The 20,665-nt window shown below is 36.8% G+C and overlaps 1 protein-coding gene across 13 annotated transcripts in view; it reads right to left on the reverse strand.

Moving 5' to 3' along the window:
* The window catches only part of EFCAB5 (EF-hand calcium binding domain 5), a 188,083-nt gene that overhangs the window by 66,384 nt on the left and 101,034 nt on the right, over nt 1–20,665 (reverse strand). For all 13 annotated transcript variants that reach the window (XM_042966610.1, XM_042966608.1, XM_042966609.1 and 10 more), the window contains one exon: nt 17,323–17,478. In XM_042966610.1, the coding sequence (XP_042822544.1) occupies nt 17,323–17,478 (156 nt within the window). The remainder of the gene's footprint in view (nt 1–17,322; nt 17,479–20,665) is intronic.

Genomic DNA, 20,665 nt, shown 5'->3' on the forward strand with positions numbered 1-20,665 from the left:
TCCTTTTCCTTTCTTCACTTAGAAAGAGTTGCCTATTTCTTACTAATTTGTAAATTTTTGACAATGATCATTCTGTGATCGATATAGCAAATACCTTTCCCAGTTTATCTCTTATTTTTTAATTTAACTTTTGGTGAGTTTAGTCATATCATAGTTTTTAATTTTGAGGAAGTCAAATATATTGATTATTTCTTTTATGATTTGTGCTTACTAGAGGTATTCTTTAAGAATATTACCTACCTGAGGTTTAAAGGCATGCTCTATACTTTGTATGGGCTTCTAAAATGTTTATAATTTTGTTTTCCATATCTAGGTCTTTGATTAGATAGGACCTATTTTTCCTCATTATGGAGGCTCAAATCTAATTTTAACTTTTTTCCCAGTTATTCCAACTTAGCATTTGTTGATTAGGCTCTTCTTACTGATATCTATTGCTACCTATGTCATATGCTAAATTCTCACATACTCATAAATCTAATGTCAGGTCCAATATTCTGTAAATACAGCTTTATTTTGAAAAACCCGGGAAATCCTCCCCAGCTTGCTCTTCTTTTTATAATTGTTTTTGCTATATTTGGACCTTAATTTCTATACAGCTTTTAAAAAGTAAACCTTTTTTTATAGTACAACATACATACAGAAAAGTATACAAATAATAAGCATATGGTTTTATCACAGTATAATCACACCAGGAGCTGTTTCTCAAAGGAGAATAGTTAACATTAGTAGAGGGTATAATTTTGCTCCAAAACTCAAGTAATCTACACTGTAATTCTTCTATTGCAACTTGCCATAACATTCCAATTCGCCCCATACACTTCAAATACTGTAGGATAATCTAGGTGTTAAGGTATAAAGTAAAGAAGAGTTTTTGCACTGTAGAGTACAAAACCTACAAAGCCTTTTCTTTCTCTAGGACTTTAGTAGCTAACAGTTCATTTAATGTGTAACAACAAAATATAAGAGTAAAGGTTGTTCCTAAAATGTAAAAAGGTCCAATAAGCATTGTTCCTCTTTTTTAGTGGCAGGCGACATATTTGCTTCATATTTGAGATATCCTGTCATGTTTCAGGATATGCTAAAAATATTGCCATGGTAGTAAACCCTGAATTTGTATGGTTTTTATCTCTCACCCTCTGACACATATGGGTTGTACCAAAACATCTAAAGCATCATGCTCAGCAGATCCAATCACCATGATGGAAATCATCGTGGTTAGTAGATCTGACATTCTGTGAAATGTCTGCATAATAGATTTTAATAGAAAGAAAGAGGGCTGCTTATTGCTCTGGCAAGGCAGTAAAAGTATAGTGCTGACAGGTTAAATCAAACATCTGTTGGTCCTTGTAAACTGCTCTAGAGAGAATAGTATTTGACAAACCAATAGTTGTAAATGAGGAGGTTGTGTCAGTTTGGTTCAATAAAGATTCCACACAGTGGATAACAACTGCAAATGGAGTTGTAATAGTCTACAAACATTCTTTAAGATCTATCTTCTGCATAGGCAAAACAGGAGAATTAGACAAGAATGTGATAGGGTTACTTCTTCTGAACCTTCATTCGTGTGTTTTTATATCTAATTTCTGTGGAATGATTTTGTTTTTGTTATTTTTGTTTATTTTTACCATTCTGGCAGACTGAGAAAGTTCAGGAGTTTCTATGTGGTCCTTCCTACCATGACATCCTTTAGTCCCTAATTTGTGAGGATGCTGCTAGTCGCTGAGTATGTCTATTCTAATTATACATTCAGGAACCAGAAACAAACAGAGCTAAATCCAAAGATTAATTGGGGGACCAAAATAGCATTTATCACTTGACACCTATAAGCTCTAATTTTAACCAGTGGTCCACTGGGGGATTTTGAGATCTTAGGAATTAGTATTAACTTGCAGTCAGTGTCTGGTAATCTCTGAAAGTCTGGGATATTTTCCTTTTTCCAATGTATATCACCCTAGTAAATGGCTACAGGTATTTTGAGGAATGCTTGCAGTAAGATCTACAGTATATGTTTGAGGCAGTCTTGTAGGATTCTTTCTCAAGAGAGCCAGACTCCTGTTCAATCAAAGAATTCTGGGTGTATAAATTGGCTTAAGTCTGGAAAGTGGATGAGAAGCCAAGACTCTCCCTTGAGGTGTCTCAACTCATGTTTTTAGCCTCATAGTTAGAGCTTTTCTGTGAATAACTCTAGTAATAATTTAATAGACATCCTATCTATGTAACTCTAAGGAAACCGGTCAAACTTTTCAGATGGCTACTTTAATTCTTATTGTTCATTGTGGTAATTCCAAGTATACATTCAGTAAGTAGGTAAATAACCACAGTGTAAGTCCCAGACAAAATGAATTCATTATAATATGGACCTTGACATTGGGCATTGAGTTAAAATGCCATTTATCTATGATATCTATGAGCACTGACTTTGACCAGTAGATCTTGTCTCTGGCAGTTAAATACCATGTCTTCTATCATTCTGGAATCCCATAATTTCAATGGCACTATCTACTACCATCAACTTCAGCCTACAGAGGACAGCTACCAAAGAGATTTTTTTGGAGATACTAGTCTTCTCCTCATTAACGTACTTCTCAGGAAAGTGTCATCTGTGCCCTCTGGGGGGATATGGTAAAGGTGCATAATGGGCAGGCTACATAAGAGAAATCAACTTTAACAACCTTATAAGCTTTTGGATTTCTTCCTCTATAGTATTCCAAGAATACTATAGAGTATTCAATCTCATTGAACATAAGCCATATTTGAGTCAAGGTTTCAATTTACCTACCAAGAAAAGTGTTAAAACCATTCACAGATACTCAAAATATTATTGCTAAGTAAATTTTCTAAGTATAACAATATTGACTAGTTTGAGCCAATCCAAACTTATATCTATCCTTCCTAGTCTAAAAGTTTTATAATCAGTCCCCACACATATTCTCTAGGTTTTTGCTGCTATGAATTAGTAAAAACTTACTATTCCCTTAGAGTACCAACAATCACCTCTCAGTACAGATTTGACTAGTCCTGTTGGGACATGCTGAGATCTGACTCCAACTTTGGGTCTAATGGCAATGAATGTTGGACAGGTGGGCCTTAAGGAAAATAGACAGCCCCCTGCAAGCTAAGTGCCTTAAGTGAAGTTATTATGGGGGCTATAAGGAAAGAAAAGCTAATATTCTCAAACAGGAGAGAAGGGATTGCTTCTGCTGCCAAGGAAGGCTTAGAGAGATTTGTACTTCAAGTCTTAGCTTCCATCCAAACGTAAACATTCCAAGTCTCAAGGTCCCTCTATTTTCCAAGTAGCATGCTGACTTTCCTATAAGAGACTTGACAACTCTGTGAATTCAACTTGCATTTTAATCCTGTTACATTAAATTTAGAGGCTGATTTTTCATCCACATCTGCCCTAAAAATAAAAGAAATAGAGATTCCTTCAGAGCCATTATGAAAATTTTATCGTTTTCTGACTGCAACTTGAGCTGAGAATTTAAAGCCCTGAGCTTGTCTTTTACTTTCTACAATATCTCCAATGTAATGAAATGAAGCCCATCCACTGACAGCCCTTGTAGTCAACACTTACTGTAATTATGGTTAAATGCAACAGCCACTTGGTCTCTTAAAGCCCTTCCTTCAAAAGACACTTCATCCCAAGCAACCACAGTGACAATTTAAAAATATTTTTTCATTGAGGAATAATAAATACGTAACAAGGTGTGCAAATACCAAATGTTTATTTCAGCGAATGTTTACCTATACTATACTGTATACTCTATATAAGTACCACTCAGATAAAGATATAGAACATTTTCATAATTGCCCGAAGGCTCCTTCATGGCATCTCTTAGTCAATAATTCCTTCAAAGGTAATTATTATTGTTATTATGATGTTTTCACTATAGATTAGTTTGCTTATTTTTGTATTTCATATAAATGAAATTATATAGTATATACCCTTTTGTATCTTTTTTGTTCAATATTATATCCATAAATTTTATTCATGTTTAATTTTTCTGTAATTTTTTTCATTGCTACATAATAATCCACTAATATATAAAGATTTATTATTAAAATCTTTAATATATATAGATTTATTAATATATATTAATTAATATATAAAGATTTATTTAATCATACCATTATTGATAAACATTTGTACTATTTTTAGTTTTTTACTATTATAAATAATACTATGAGCATTCTTGTTTTTTTATCAACCTCAAAAAAGTATAATTTACATCCAATAAAATGAGCCAATTTTAAGCGTAGAGTTCAATGACTTGTGACAATGTATATACACCCACATGACTACCGCCAAAATGAAGATATAGATTTTTTCATTAAATCAAAAAGTTCCCTTGTGCCCCTTTGTACTCATGGCCCCAGAAAACTATCATTCTGCTTTCTACTGCTATAGATTAGTTTTCCTTTTTCTAGATTTTCATATAAACGAAATCATGTAGTATGCATTCTTTTATGTCTTCTTTCTTTCACTTAGTATAATATTTTTGAAATTCATCAATGTTATTGTGTGTATCAGTACTTCATCTCCTTTTATCACAAAGTAGTATTCCATTGTAAGGATATAATACAATGTGTTTATCCACAAGTTGATGGACACTTGGGTTGTTTCCAGTTTGGAGGTGTGAATTACGCTGCTAAGAGCATTGGCAAACAAGTCTTTGAATATTCATATTTTTCATTTTTTCTAATTTTATTTCATTTCTTCTTGGTAAATAGCTAGGAGTGGAATTGCTGGTTGCTGGCTCATATGGTAAATATATGTTTACTTTTTCTCTATTAAAAATTTTTAAAGTTATTTATTTTGAGAGAGAGAGAGAGAGAGTTGCAGAGGGGCAGAGAGAGAGAGAGAGAGAGAGAGAGAGAGAGAGAGAATCCCAAGGAGGCTCTTCACTGTCTGTACAGAGCTGGACATGGGCTCAAACCCACGAACTATGAGATCATGACCTGAGTCAAAGTCCAAGCTGTAACAAACTGAGCCACCCAGGTGTCCTTATATGTTTAACTTTTTAAGAAACTGCCAAAATGTTTTCCAAAGTGTTTGTTCCATTCCTATCAGCAATATATGAGAATTCTAGTTGCTTCATATCTTTGCCAATATTTGGCATTGTCAGTCTTGTTTTTTTTTTAATTCCAGTATAGTTAACATACAGTGTTATATTAATTTTGGGTATGCAATGGAGTGATGGAACAATTCTATACGTTACTCAGTACTCATCATAAGTGACTCTTAATTTCCTCCACCTATATCACTCATCTCCCCATCCACCTCTCCTCTGGTAACCATCACTTTGTTCTCTATAGCCAAGAGTCTATTTTCTGGTTTGTCTTTTTTTTTTCTTTGTTCATTTGTTTTGTTTCTTAAATTCCACAGATGAGTGAGACCATATGGTATTTGTCTTTCTCTGACTGACTTACTTCACTTAGCATTATACCCTCCTGATTGATCCATGTTGTTGCAAATGGTAAGATTTCATTCCTTTTTATGGGTGAGTAATATTCCATTGTATACATATACCACCTCTTCTTTATCCATTCATCTATCAATGGATACTTGGGCTGCTTCCATAATTTGGCTATTATAAATAATGCTACAGTAAACATAGGGGTACATATATCATTTTGAATTAGTGTTTTTGTGTTGTTTGTGTAAATACCCAGTAGTGGAATTACCGGATCATATGGTAATTCTATTTTTAATTTTCTGAGGAACCTCCATACTGTTTTCCACCAGTTTGCATTCCCACCAACAGTGTCTGAGCACTCCTTTTTCTCCACATCCTTGCTAACACTTGTTTCTTGTGTTTTTGATTTTAACCATTCTGACAGGTGTGAAGTGATATCTCATTTTAGTTTTGATTTGCAATTCCCTGATGATGAATGATGTTGAGCATTTTTCATTTGTATGTTGGTCATCTCGATTCTTCTTTGGAGAAATGTCTGTTCATGTCTCCTGCCCATTTTTTAATTGGATTATTTGGTCTTGGGGGTGTTAAGTTTTAAAAGTTCTTAATACATTTTGGATACTAACCCTTTATTGGATATGTCATTTGCAAATATCTTCTCCCGTTCAAGTAGGTTGTCTTTTAGTTTTGTGAATTGTTTCCTTTGCTGTGCAGAAGATTTTATTTTGATGCAGTCCCAATAGTTTATTTTTGGTTTTGTTTCCCTTGCTTCAGAAGACATATCTAGAAAAATGTTGCTATGGTTGATGTCAGAGAAATAACTGCCTGTGCTCTCTTACAGGATTTTTCTGGTTTTAGGTCTCACATTTAGGTGTTTAGGACATTCTGAGTTTATTTTTGTGCATGGTGTAAGAAAATGATCCAGTGTCATTCTTCTGATTATAGCTGTCCAGTTTTCCCAATACCATTTGTTGAAGAGACTATCTTTTCTCCAATACATATTCTTGCCTCCTTTGTTGAAAATTAATTTACCATACCAACAAGGGGCTATTTCTTGAGTCTCTATTCTATTCCATTAATCTCTGTGTCTATATTTGTGCCAGTATCATACTGTTTTGATTAGTATAGCTTTGTACTAATATCTTGACATTTGGGACTGTGATACCTCCAGTTTTATTCTTCTTTTTCAAGATTGCTTTGGCTTTAAGGTCTCTGTGGTCCCATGCAAATTTTAAGATTATTTGTGCTAGTTCTGTGAAAAATTCTGTTGGTTTTTGATAGTGATTACATTAAATCTGTAGATTGCTTTGGGTAGTATGCACATTTTAACAATATTGGTTCTTCCAGTCCATAAGCATGGGATATCTTTCCATTTGTTTCCGTCGTCTTCATTTTCCTTCATCAGTGTTTTACAGTTTTCACAGTATAGGTTATTTACTGACTTGGTTAAGTTTGTTCCTAGGTATTTTATTATTTTTGGTGCAATTATAAATGGGATTGTTTTCTTGATTTCTTCTTCTGCTACTTCATTATTAGTGTACAGAAATGCAATGGGTTTCTGCATATTGATTTTGTATGCTGCTACCTTACTGAATTCATTTATCAGTTCTAGTCATTTTTTGGTGGAGTTTTTAGGGTTTTCTATAGAGAGTATCATGTCATCTGCAAATAGTGAAAGTTTTACTTCTTCCTTACCAATTTGGATTCTTTTCATTTCTTTTTGTTGTCTGATTGCTATGGCTATGACTTTCAATACTATGTGGAATAAAAGTGGTGAGAGTGGACATCCTTGTTATGCTCCAAGTCTTAGAAGAAAATTCTTAGTTTTTCACCGTTGAGTATGATATTAGTTGTGGGTTTTTCATATATGGCCTTTATTAAGTATGTTTCCTCTAAACCTTCCATGTTGAAGGTTTTTAATCATGAATAGATGCTGTACTGGCACTGGCAGTCTTTTTAACTCTAGCTATTCTAAGTGGGTGTAATTTTTAGCTCATGGTTTTAATTTGCATTTCTCTGATGACTGACACTGAAATATTTCCATGTATTGAGCATACATATATTTTCTCTTCTGACATGTCCATGGCATTTTTAACTGAATTATTTCATTAAGTTATAGGAGTTCTTTATGGGTTCTGGATTCAAATTTTTTGTCATTAAATGTATTGTAAATATTTTCTCCCAGTCTATAGCTTCCTTTTCATTTTCTTCATAGTGTCTTTCCAAAAATGGAATTTTAAAATTGCTTTTTATCAAATTTTCTTTTAAGGTTCATGTTTTCTTCTGGAAATTTGATTTTTACCTTAAACATTTAGGTCTAAAGTTTATTTCAAGCTTTTTTTTTTTTTTTTTTTTTTTTTTTTTGTATCGTGTGAGGTAAAGCTTGAGGTACTTTTATTTCCCCCTAGAGTTGGTAGCCAGTTTTTCCAGAACCTTTATTTCAAAAGATTATCCTAGGCACCACTTTTTGTTGAAAAGCAATTGCCTGTGCACATGTGGTTTTATGTCTGACTCTACCTGGTTCCATTAGTCTGTTTGTCTATCCTTACACCAATACTGTGTGTTCTTGACTTCTGTTGATATATAGTAAATCCTTAAATCAGGTAGTGCGACTCCTCCAACTTTGTTCTTTTTCAAAATTATTTTGGCTATTCTGCATCCTTTGAAATGCCATATAGCTTTTAAAACCAGTCCTGTCAGGGTTTCCTGGGTGGCTCAGTCAGTTAAGTGTCCAACTTTGGCCCACCAACTTTGGCCCAGGTCATGATCTTATGGTTCGTGGGTTCGAGCCCCTTGTCAGGCTCTGTGCAGACAGCTCAGAGCCTGGAGCCTGCTTTGGATTCTGTGTCTCCCTCTCTCTACCCCACTCCACTCACACTCTGTCTATCACTCTCTCTCTCAACAATAAATAAACATTTAAAAAAATGTAAAATGTAAAACTAGTCCTGTTGATTTCTACAAATAAGTTCACTGAGATTTCGGTTGGAACTGTGTTAAATTTATAGGTCAGTTTGGGAACGAATAATATTTAGCCTTTTGATTTATGAATATAGTCTTTGAGACAAATGAGAAATGCTCTCTCTGTTTTTTAGGTTTTTAAAATTTCTCTCAACGGTGTTTTTTAGTTTTTAGTCTATAGGCATTGCAAGTACTTTGTTCAATGTATCTCTATTTCGTGTGTGTGATATTAATGCAAATGGCATTTTATTTTATATATTTAAAAAAAATTTTAATGTTGTATTTATTTTTGAGAGAGAGAGTGAGTGAGCAGGGGAGGGGCAGGGAGAGGGGGAGACACAAAATCCAAAGCAGGCTCCAGGCTCTGAGCTGTCAGCACAGGGCCTGATGCGGGGCTCAAACCCATGACTCGTGAGATCATGACCTGAGTCAAAGTAAGATGCTTAACTGACTGAGCCACTTAGGCACCCCAGGCAAATGGAATTTTAAAATTTCATCTTCCAATTGTTCATTGCTAATATATAGAAATAAATTGATCTTTGTGTATTGACTGTATGTCCTGAAGCCTTACTAAATCATGTATATGTTCTGGTGGGTATTTCAAAGATTTTATTTCAAAGATTTTACTTCAAAGATAAAAATTTTTATTTCAAAGATTTCTTAGGATTTTATACATAGAAGATTATGTAATTCCTGAAGGAGTTTTCTTTTTCTTTTCATGCCTTATTTCACTGGCTATTACTTCCAGGACAATGTTAAATAGAAGTGGTGAAAGTGGACACCTGATATAAGGAGGAAATCATTAAAATTTTTACCATTAAGTATAACTGTAAGTTTTTGTATAGATGCTCTTTATCAGGTTGAAGAAATTCTATTTCTATTTGCCAAGAGATTTATTGTTTTTGTTTTTTAAATGATGAATAGATGTTGAATTTTGTCAGATGATCATACAGCTTTTCTTTTTTTAATTTCTTAATGTGGTGAGTTGACTTGATTGAATTTTACCATTAATCAACCTTGCATCCCTAGATTAAGCTCCATTTGATACTGATATATTACTTTTTTAATATATTACTGAACTAAATAAGTAAAACTAACTCAAAGATTTTTGTATCTTGTTCAGGGGAGATATTAGTGTATAGTTTTTTGTCTTGGAAGAGTTTTGTCTGGTTTTGATTTAAGAATAATGCTGGTCACATAAAACCAGTAGGATGTATTCCCTCTTCTATATTCTGAAAGACTGCATGGGTTTGGAATTAGTTCTTCCTTAAATGTTTGATAGAATTAATCAGTGAAGCCATCTGGGCCTGGAGTTTTGTTTGTGGAAATGTTTTTAATGGCATTAATTAATTTCTTTATACATATAAGAGTATCTAGGTTTTCTATTTCTTCTTGAGTCAGACTTGGTAATTTGTGTCTTCCAGGAAACTTGTCCATTTAATCTAATTTGCAAGTTTACTGACAAAAAGTTGTTCATAATGCTCTCTCATTGTTCTTTTAATGTTTTCAGGCTCTGTAGTGATGTCCCCTTTTTCTTTCTTGATATCAGTAATTTGTATCTTCCCTTTTTTTCTTTGATTAGTCTACCTAGAGATTCATCAATTATATTAATCTTTTCAAAGAACCAGCTTTTGTTTTGATTGATTTTTACTACTGTATTTTTTCTATGTCATTAATTTCTGCCCATTTCTTTATCATGCCCTTCTTTCTACTTAGTTGTTATTTATTTGGTATTGCTTTACTTTTCTAGCTTTTTGAGATGGAAGCCTAGATCACTGATTTTGGACCTCTCTTATTGTCTTTATAAAAGCATTCTAAGCTATAAATTTCTAAGCACCACTGTATTGCTCCAATTATAATGCATTGTGTTTTAATTATCACTATTTAATTAGTTTAATTGTCATTAAATTATTAGTTTTAATTATCATTATTTAATTAGTTTAATATTTTTTTTTTATTTTTTATTTAAAAAAAAATTTTTTTTTTCAACGTTTATTTTATTTTTGGGACAGAGAGAGACAGAGCATGAACGGGGGAGGGACAGAGAGAGAGGGAGACACAGAATCGGAAACAGGCTCCAGGCTCCGAGCCATCAGCCCAGAGCCCGACGCGGGGCTCGAACTCACGGACCGTGAGATCGTGACCTGGCTGAAGTCGGACGCTTAACCGACTGCGCCACCCAGGTGCCCCTAATTAGTTTAATATTTTAAACTATTTCCTAATTTCTCTGATGATATTTTTTTGTCCATTGGTTAGTTGGAAGTGTGTTTTTAATTTCTAAATATTTGGGCATTTTTCAAGTATCTTTCTGTTATTGGTTTCTAATTGATTCTGCTGTAGCCAAAGAACATACACAATATGATTTCAATTCTTTTAAGTTTATTGAGACCACTTTCATGGTATATCATTTGATCATTTTGGTGAATGTCTCAAAGTAAAATTGAAAATTTATCAATTTTATTGATTTTTTTTCAAGGAACCAGCTTCTGGTATTATTGATCGGCTTCATTGTGTTGTGTTTTGTTTTTTAGTTTTTTGTTTTTTTTTCAATATATGAAATTTATTGTCAAATTGGTTTCCATACAACACCCAGTGCTCATCCCAAGAGGTGCCCTCCTCAATACCCATCACCCACCCTCCCCTCCCTCCCACCCTCCATCAACCCTCAGTTTGTTCTCAGTTTTTAACAGTCTCTTATGCTTTGGCTCTCTACCACTCTAACCTCTTTTTTTTTTTTTTCCCTTCCCCTCCTCCATGGGTTTCTGTTAAGTTTCTCAGGATCCACATAAGAGTGAAAACATATGGTATCTGTCTTTCTCTGTATGGCTTATTTCACTTAGCATCACACTCTCCAGTTCCATCCACGTTGCTACAAACGGCCATATTTCGTTCTTTCTCATTGCCATGTAGTACTCCATTGTGTATATAAACCACAATTTCTTTAACCATTCATCAGTTGATGGACATTTAGGCTCTTTCTATAATTTGGCTATTGTTGAGAGTGCTGCTATAAACATTGGGGTACAAGTGCCCCTATGCATCAGTACTCCTGTATCCCTTGGGTAAATTCCTAGCAGTGCTATTGCTGGGTCATAGGGTAGGTCTATTTTTAATTTTCTGAGGAACCTCCACACTGCCAGAGTGGCTGCACCAATTTGCATTCCCACCAACAGTGCAAGAGGGTTCCCGTTTCTCCACATCCTCTCCAGCATCTATAGTCTCCTGATTTGTTCATTTTGGCCACTCTGACTGGCGTGAGGTGATATCTGAGTGTGGTTTTGATTTGTATTTCCCTGATAAGGAGCGACGTTGAACATCTTTTCATGTGCCTGTTGGCCATCCGGATGTCTTCTTTAGAGAAGTGTCTATTCATGTTTTCTGCCCATTTCTTCACTGGGTTATTTGTTTTTCGGGTGTGGAGTTTGGTGAGTTCTTTATAGATTTTGGATACTAGCCCTTTGTCCGATATGTCATTTGCAAATATCTTTTCCCATTCCGTTGGTTGCCTTTTAGTTTTGTTGGTTGTTTCCTTTGCTGTGCAGAAGCTTTTTATCTTCATAAGGTCCCAGTAGTTCATTTTTGCTTTTAATTCCCTTGCCTTTGGGGATGTGTCAAGTAAGAGATTGCTACGGCTGAGATCAGAGAGGTCTTTTCCTGCTTTCTCCTCTAGGGTTTTGATGGTTTTCTGTCTCACATTCAGGTCCTTTATCCATTTTGAGTTTATTTTTGTGAATGGTGTGAGAAAGTGGTCTAGTTTCAACCTTCTGCATGTTGCTGTCCAGTTCTCCCAGCACCATTTGTTAAAGAGACTGTCTTTTTTCCATTGGATGTTCTTTCCTGCTTTGTCAAAGATGAGTTGGCCATACGTTTGTGGGTCTAGTTCTGGGGTTTCTATTCTATTCCATTGGTCTATGTGTCTGCTTTTGTGCCAATACCATGCTGTCTTGATGATTACAGCTTTGTAGTAGAGGCTAAAGTCTGGGATTGTGATGCCTCCTGCTTTGGTCTTCTTCTTCAAAATTACTTTCGGGGGCTTTTGTGGTTCCATATGAATTTTAGGATAGCTTGTTCTAGTTTTGAGAAGAATGCTGGTGCAATTTTGATTGGGATTGCATTGAATGTGTAGACAGCTTTGGGTAGTATTGACATTTTGACAATATTTATTCTTCCAATCCATGAGCAGGGAATGTCTTTCCATTTCTTTATATCTTCTTCAATTTCCTTCATAAGCTTTCTATAGTTTTCAGCATACAGATCTTTTACATCTTTGGTTAGATTTATTCCTAGGTATTTTATGCTTCTTGGTGCAATTGTGAATGGGATCAGTTTCTTTATTTGTCTTTCTGTTGCTTCATTGTTAGTGTATAAGAATGCAACTGATTTCTGTACATTGATTTTGTATCCTGCAACTTTGCTGAATTCATGTATCAGTTCTAGCAGACTTTTGATGGAGTCTGTCGGATTTTCCATGTATAATATCGTGTCATCTGCAAAAAGCGAAAGCTTGACTTCATCTTTGCCAATTTGGATGCCTTTGATTTCCTTTTGTTGTCTGATTGCTGATGCTAGAACTTCCAGCACTATGTTAAACAACAGCGGTGAGAGTGGGCATCTCTGTCGTGTTCCTGATATCAGGGAAAAAGCTCTGTTTTTCCCCATTGAGGATGATGTTAGCTGTGGGCTTTTCATAAATGGCTTTATGATGTTTAAGTATGTTCCTTCTATCCCGACTTTCTCAAGGGTTTTTATTAAGAAAGGGTGCTGGATTTTGTCAAAGGCCTTTTCTGCATCGATTGACAGGATCATATGGTTCTTATCTTTTCTTTTATTAATGTGATGTATCACGTTGATTGATTTGTGAATGTTGAACCAGCCCTGCATCCCAGGAATGAATCCCACTTGATCATGGTGAATAATTCTTTTTATATGCTGTTGAATTCGATTTGCTAGTATCTTATTGAGAATTTTTGCACCCATATTCATCAGGGATATTGGCCTGTAGTTCTCTTTTTTTACTGGGTCTCTGTCTGGTTTAGGAATCAAAGTAATACTGGCTTCATAGAATGAGTCTGGAAGTTTTCCTTCCCTTTCTATTTCTTGGAATAGCTTGAGAAGGATAGGTATTATCTCTGCTTTAAACATCTGGTAGAACTCCCCTGGGAAGCCATCTGGTCCTGGACTCTTATTTGTTGGGAGATTTTTGATAACCGATTCAATTTCTTCACTGGTTATGGGTCTGTTCAAGCTTTCTATTTCCTCCTGATTGAGTTTTGGAAGAGGGTGGGTGTTTAGGAATTTGTCCATTTCTTCCAGGTTGTCCAATTTGTTGGCATATAATTTTTCATAGTATTCCCTGATAATTGTTTGTATCTCTGAGGGATTGGTTGTAATAATTCCATTTTCATTCATGATTTTATCTATTTGGGTCATCTCCCTTTTCTTTTTGAGAAGCCTGGCTAGAGGTTTGTCAATTTTGTTTATTTTTTCAAAAAACCAACTCTTGGTTTCGTTGATCTGCTCTACAGTTTTTTTAGATTCTATATTGTTTATTTCTGCTCTGATCTTTATTATTTCTCTTCTTTTGCTGGGTTTAGGCTGCCTTTGCTGTTCTGCTTCTATTTCCTTTAGGTGTGCTGTTAGATTTTGTATTTGGGATTTTTCTTGTTTCTTGAGATAGGCCTGGATTGTGATGTATTTTCCTCTCAGGACTGCCTTCGCTGCATCCCAAAGCGTTTGGATTGTTGTATTTTCATTTTCGTTTGTTTCCATATATTTTTTAATTTCTTCTCTAATTGCCTGGTTGACCCACTCATTCGTTAGTAGGGTGTTCTTTAACCTCCATGCTTTTGGAGGTTTTCCAGACTTTTTCCTGTGGTTGATTTCAAGCTTCATAGCATTGTGGTCTGAAAGTATGCATGGTATAATTTCAATTCTTGTATATTTATGAAGAGCTGTTTTGTGACCCAGTATATGATCTATCTTGGAGAATGTTCCATGTGCACTCGAGAAGAAAGTATATTCTGTTGCTTTGGGATGCAGAGTTCTAAATATATCTGTCAAGTCCATCTGATCCAATGTATCATTCAGGGCCCTTGTTTCTTTATTGACCGTGTGTCTAGATGATCTATCCATTTCTGTAAGTGGAGTGTTAAAGTCCCCTGCAATGACCACATTCTTATCAATAAGGTTGCTTATGTTTATGAGTAATTGTTTTATATATTTGGGGCTCCGGTATTCGGCGCATAGACGTTTATAATTTTTAGCTCTTCCTGATGGATAGACCCTGTAATTATTATATAATGCCCTTCTTCATCTCTTGTTACAGCCTTTAATTTAAAGTCTAGTTTGTCTGATATAAGTATGGCTACTCCAGCTTTCTTTTGGCTTCCAGTAGCATGATAAATAGTTCTCCATCCCCTCACTCTCAATCTAAAGGTGTCCTCAGGTCTAAAATGAGTCTCTTGTAGACAGCAAATAGATGGGTCTTGTTTTTTTATCCATTCTGATACCCTATGTCTTTTGGTTGGCGCATTTAATCCATTTACATTCAGTGTTATTATAGAAAGATACGGGTTCAGAGTCATTGTGATGTCTGTATGTTTTATGCTTGTAGTGATGTCTCTGGTACTTTGTCTCACAGGATCCCCCTTAGGATCTCTTGTAGGGCTGGTTTAGTGGTGACAAATTCCTTCAGTTTTTGTTTGTTTGGGAAGACCTTTATCTCTCCTTCTATTCTAAATGAAGACTTGCTGGATAAAGGATTCTCGGCTGCATATTTCTTCTGTTCACCACATTGAAGATCTCGTGCCAATCCTTTCTGGCCTGCCAAGTTTCAAAAGAGAGATCAGTCACGAGTCTTATAGGTCTCCCTTTATATGTGAGGGCACGTTTATCCCTTGCTGCTTTCAGAATTTTCTCTTTATCCTTGTATTTTGCCAGTTTGACTATGATATGTCGTGCAAAAGATCGATTCAAGTTACGTCTGAAGGGAGTTCTCTGTGCCTCTTGGATTTCAATGCCTTTTTCCTTCCCCAGTTCAGGGAAGTTCTCAGCTATTATTTCTTCAAGTACCCCTTCAGCACCTTTCCCTCTCTCTTCCTCCTCTGGGATACCAATTATGCGTATATTATTTCTTTTTAGTGTATCGCTTAGTTCTCTAATTTTCCCCTCATACTCCTGGATTTTTTTATCTCTCTTTTTCTCAGCTTCCTCTTTTTCCATAATTTTATCTTCTAGTTCACCTATTCTCTCCTCTGCCTCTTCAATCCGAGCCGTGGTCGTTTCCATTTTACTTTGCATCTCGTTTAAAGCGTTTTTCAGTTCCTCCTGACTATTCCGTAGTCCCTTGATCTCTGTAGCAAGAGATTCTCTGCTGTTTTCTATACTGTTTTCAAGCCCAGCGATTAATTTTATGACTATTATTCTAAATTCACTTTCTGTTATATTATTTAAATCCTTTTTGATCAGTTCATTAGCTGTTGTTATTTCTGGAGATTCTTTTGAGGGGAATTCTTTCGTTTGGTCATTTTGGATAGTCCCTGGAGTGGTGCAGACCTGCTGGGCGCTTCCCCTGTGCTGTGATGTATAACTGGAGTTGGTGGGCGGGGCCACAGTCAGACCTGATGTCTGCCCCCAGCCCACCGCTGGGGCCACAGTCAGACTGATGTGTGCCTTCTCTTCCCCTCTCCTAGGGGGGGATTCACTGTGGGGTGGGGTGGCCCATCTGGGCTACTTGCACACTGCCAGGCTTGTGGTGCTGGGGATCTGACATATTAGCTGGGGTGGGTAGGCAAGGTGCACGGGGGCAGGAGGGACAGGCTTAGCTCGCTTCTCCTTCGGTGATCCACTTCAGGAAGGGCCCTGTGGCAGCGGGAGGGAGTCAGACCCGCTGCCGGAGGGGTGGCTCCGCAGAAGCACAGTGTTGGGTGTTTGCCCGGAGCAAGCAAGTTCCCTGGCAGGAACTGGTTCCTTTTGGGATTTTGGCTGGGGGATGGGCGAGGGCAATGGCGCTGGCTAGCGCCTTTGTTCCCCGCCAAACTGAGCTCTGTTGTCCCGCGGCTCAGCAACTCTCCCTCCCTTTGTCCTCCAGCCTTCCCGCTTTCCGAGCAGAGCTGTTAGCTTATAACCTCCCAGATGTCAAGTCCCGCTTGCTGTCGGAACACACTCCATCCAGCCCCTCCGCTTTTGCAAGCCAGACTCCGGGGCTCTGCCCAGCCAGCGGGCCGCCCCTCCACCCTGGCTCTCTCCCGCCCGTCTGTGGAGCACGCACCGCCTCTCCGCCCTTCCTACCCTCTTCCGTGGGCCTCTCGTCTGCGCTTGGCTCCGGAGACTCCAATCTGCTAGTCTTCTGGCAGTTTTCTGGGTTATTTAGTCAGGTGTAGGTGGAATCTAAGTGATCAGCATGACGCGCGGAGAGCCCAGCGTCCTCCTACGCTGCCATCTTCTGCCGGTCTCCCGAAATACTTTTTGATATAAACTTTTCTTATTTTAAGAAGCAGCATAATACAATGTGGTAAGCTTCCTATTCCCAACAATTTATTTTCTATAGGAAGCCAGCAGCAAAGAGAGTAAGCAAAAACAATCTTAAAAAAATACATTCTTAAGAATGGAAAGAGACAAGTTGTACATTGTAAAATGGCAGTGCCATTGAAGACATGGTCTATAGGCTGGTACCAGTCTGTGACAAGAAAGGTATAGAAATTGAGGATAGTATCTAAAAAATTGTATAGCAATTTGAGAAAGTAACAGATAAATCATATTTGAATCTAATAATAAAAAATGTGGATTGTCTTTTGTACGTGCATTTTTCCCCCCCAGCAATCCGTTTTCGTTGAGTGTTAGTCCACAACGGTTTAGCAATTAAAAACATCACCATCTACAACAACCTAAAATCCAGTCCTTCACAAAAAAATAGTTTGAGAAGTATTGCTTTAAGGTCTTATCCTACCTTCCCACGGTCACAACACAGGAAGAGTTCAGCAAACATCTGCCTCCGCATATCCGTTTTTATGATCTCCCGGAATTCATCTGCACAATGACAGAGGTGCTTAAGGAGTTTCTCAAACGTTTCACTTTTAAAGTCTGCAATGTATGAGGAGATGTACTGCAGAGAAAAAGAAGATAAATGATTGATTTAAAACAGGGCTCTTTACTTGGATTTTCCCTGGGATTCAGTTGATGCGTATGAAATTATTGGCTACAATTTTTTCCTTATCATTTGCTTGTCACGTGAATAAAGCATTTTCATGTTAGTACTATTCTTCAGCTGTGCTGCAGACAGAGGTAATTAATACAAAACCATACACCAAAACCATACACCAGTGAGACTAAATATTTTTGGAGCAACTCCCCTCTAGACCACAACAGCATTATACGGAGCACACTTTTTACCTCCCAGCATGAAATAGCAGCAGTTATAAAACATTGCCTGTAAGTTAATCATTCTAAAAATTGGATGCAGTTTTCTTTTGATGAATGGCATATAAAACCATGTGTTTTCCGAGACTGGCTACATTTAATTATTGGAGTATAAAGAACGGGGATTGTGCAAAGTTTCTGCATCTTCTGATATTATAATAAGGTATCCTTTGTCTATTTTTTTTTTTTTTTTGAAAGTATAGAGTCTGAAGACATCTACACTTATGGGCCATTTCTCTTGGTCCCTATTGAACAGATTCCCGGAAGTGGGATTGTTAGCTTAGAAGGTAAATGCATCTGTTTTTTGGGTAGGATTTTACATCAGGCTTGGGCTTTTTTGTTCTTCCAGTACTAATGAATGAGTGGCCATTCCTCCTCAGTCTCACCACCAGTGTGTATTGTCTTCTGGATTTTCCCTCATTTTATGGGTCAGGAACATAACATTCTTGATCTATACTTGACTATAAAGATCTTATGTTAAGGGACAAATGGATCTAGTGCTGGAAGAGTTTCTGAGGGAACCTTTCTTGAAGTGTTAGCCCAACTCATAAGTAAATGATTTCCTTGTCTGTCCCAGCACAGTGGTAGCCAAATTTGTACTGGGAGTCCAATTTGGATCAAATCACCCTACTTCCATAGCCATAAATGATTGGAGCAGGGGATGATCCCTGATATAAACAAAGCCATTCAGATTCTCTCCACTAGAAATTGGGACTTAGGACTGGGAAATGGTTGGTTGTCCTCTGAGAGGGGCTGGACTTGTGAATGTAAACTTAAGAGTTTTGGGTGGCCAGATTCCTCCAGGTAAATGGAGGATGCAGGATAAGTCAGTATATAGAGACAGATGAAACAGAAAGCAGAAAGAAGAGTCTTGATTTTTCCAAGTCCCTGACTTCCAGAAGTCAGACCATATTCTTGCTCTTGGACTCCATACATTTCATTTTCATCTACATTAACTCAGGTTGGCTTCTGTTTCTTACCATTAAAGGAGACTAATATAGCTTGCTTAAAATGGAATATTTTATTGGCATATTTCATTGGCATAATTTTTGAAATGAAGAATGTAGTAAACATTTCACTTCCTCACTAATATCATCTAGGCAAATTTAGAATGTACTATGTAAGAGATACATTAGGCTTGAATCCATGCTAATGAATCGTAAACCATATTCAATTGACTTAGAAATCAAAAGAGGAAATTTAAAGCAGTGTAAGAGAGGTTTTCTAAATATTTAGTTTCATTGGCAGCCGAAACCTTCTAATTGTCATTATTTCTGATGGATCAATGAGTACAATTAAGTTCTTATGTGTTCCCTTGGGATGCAGAATAGTGTAATGGTTAAGAACTCACATTTTTCCTTTCCAAAATACCAATGGCATTTTTCACAGAAATGGAACAAAGAATCCCAAAATTTGTATGGGACCATAAAAGACTTCAAATAACACAAACAACCTTGAGAAAGTAGAATCAAGCTGGAGACATCATGCTTCCTGATTTCAAGCTATACTGCAAGACTAGAGTTAGCAAAACAGCATGGTACTGGCATAAACATAGACTCATAGATCCATGGAATAGAATAGAGACCCCAGAAATAAACCTATGCATGTATGGTCAACTAACCTATGACAAAGGAGGCAAGAACATACAAGGAGGAAAAGACAGTTTCTTCAATAAACAGTGTTGGAAAAACAGGACAGTTACATGCAATTCTACTTCTGGATCTAGAGAAAATGAAAACACCAATTTGATACATGTACTCCTATGTTCATTGAAGCATTATTTACAATAGCCAAGATATGAAAACAATTTAAGTGTCATCGATAGAAGAATGGACAAAAAAGATGTGGTATATGTATACAGTGGAATGTTACTCCACCGTACAAAAGGATATTGCCATTTGCGACAACATGGATGGACCCAGAAGGTACTATGATAAGTGAAATAAGCCAGACAGAGAAAGACAAATACTTATGATTTCACTTATATACAGAATCGATGAGGCTTTACCAGGCCTGTATTGCAGCTGACTTCTGCCTAATCCTGTTACGCTTCCCTCCCTTCACAACTATTGATCCCTAATAAATAACCTGTGTACCAGGATCCGTCTCAGCATCTGCCTCATGGGGAAAGTGACATTTGAGTCAAGAAGGAGAAGAGGGAGTAAACCATGTGGAAATATGTGAGGAGCACTGTCCTAGAAAAGTGGTAAGGCCCTGAGGAGAACATACTTGGGGGTTTCTAGTAATGGCAAGGTAGCTAATGTGACTGAGGCAGAATGAGTGAGGAGTACAGAGAGAGAGGTGAAGACAGGGGTCATCAGACAGACCAGGTCAAGCCCTGGGGTCATGTTAGGGCTTTGGTTTTTACTTTAAGTAAGATGGGAAGCCCTTGGAGGGTTTTGAGCAGAAGACTGGCTTAATTTACCTATATTTCTTTTTTAAAAAGTTTATTTATTTTTCAGTAATCTCTGCACCAAATGTGGGGCTGGAACTCATGACCCAGAGATCAAGAGTTGCATCCTCTTCCAAATGAGAGAGCTAGGCACCCCTACCTTCCATTTTAAAAGGCAAGAGTGAAAAGCATAAGAGACTCTTAAAAACTGAGAACAAACTGAGGGTTGATGGGGGGGTGGGAGGGAGGGTAGGGTAGGTGATGGGCATTGAAGAGGGCACCTTTTGGGATGAGCACTGGGTGTTGTATGGAAACAAATTTGACAATAAATTTCATATATTAAAAAAAAGGCAAGAGTGAAAATAAGGGTGTCAGTCAGAAACCTAATGAAATAAGGCAATTGTGAGATGCAGATGGCTTATAACAGAGTGCAGGTGGTGAGAAGACATCAGATTCTAAACATTTCCAGAAGGTGGAGACA

Source organism: Panthera tigris, chromosome E1, assembly GCF_018350195.1.
Source record: "Panthera tigris isolate Pti1 chromosome E1, P.tigris_Pti1_mat1.1, whole genome shotgun sequence".
Taxonomy (NCBI): domain Eukaryota; kingdom Metazoa; phylum Chordata; class Mammalia; order Carnivora; family Felidae; genus Panthera; species Panthera tigris.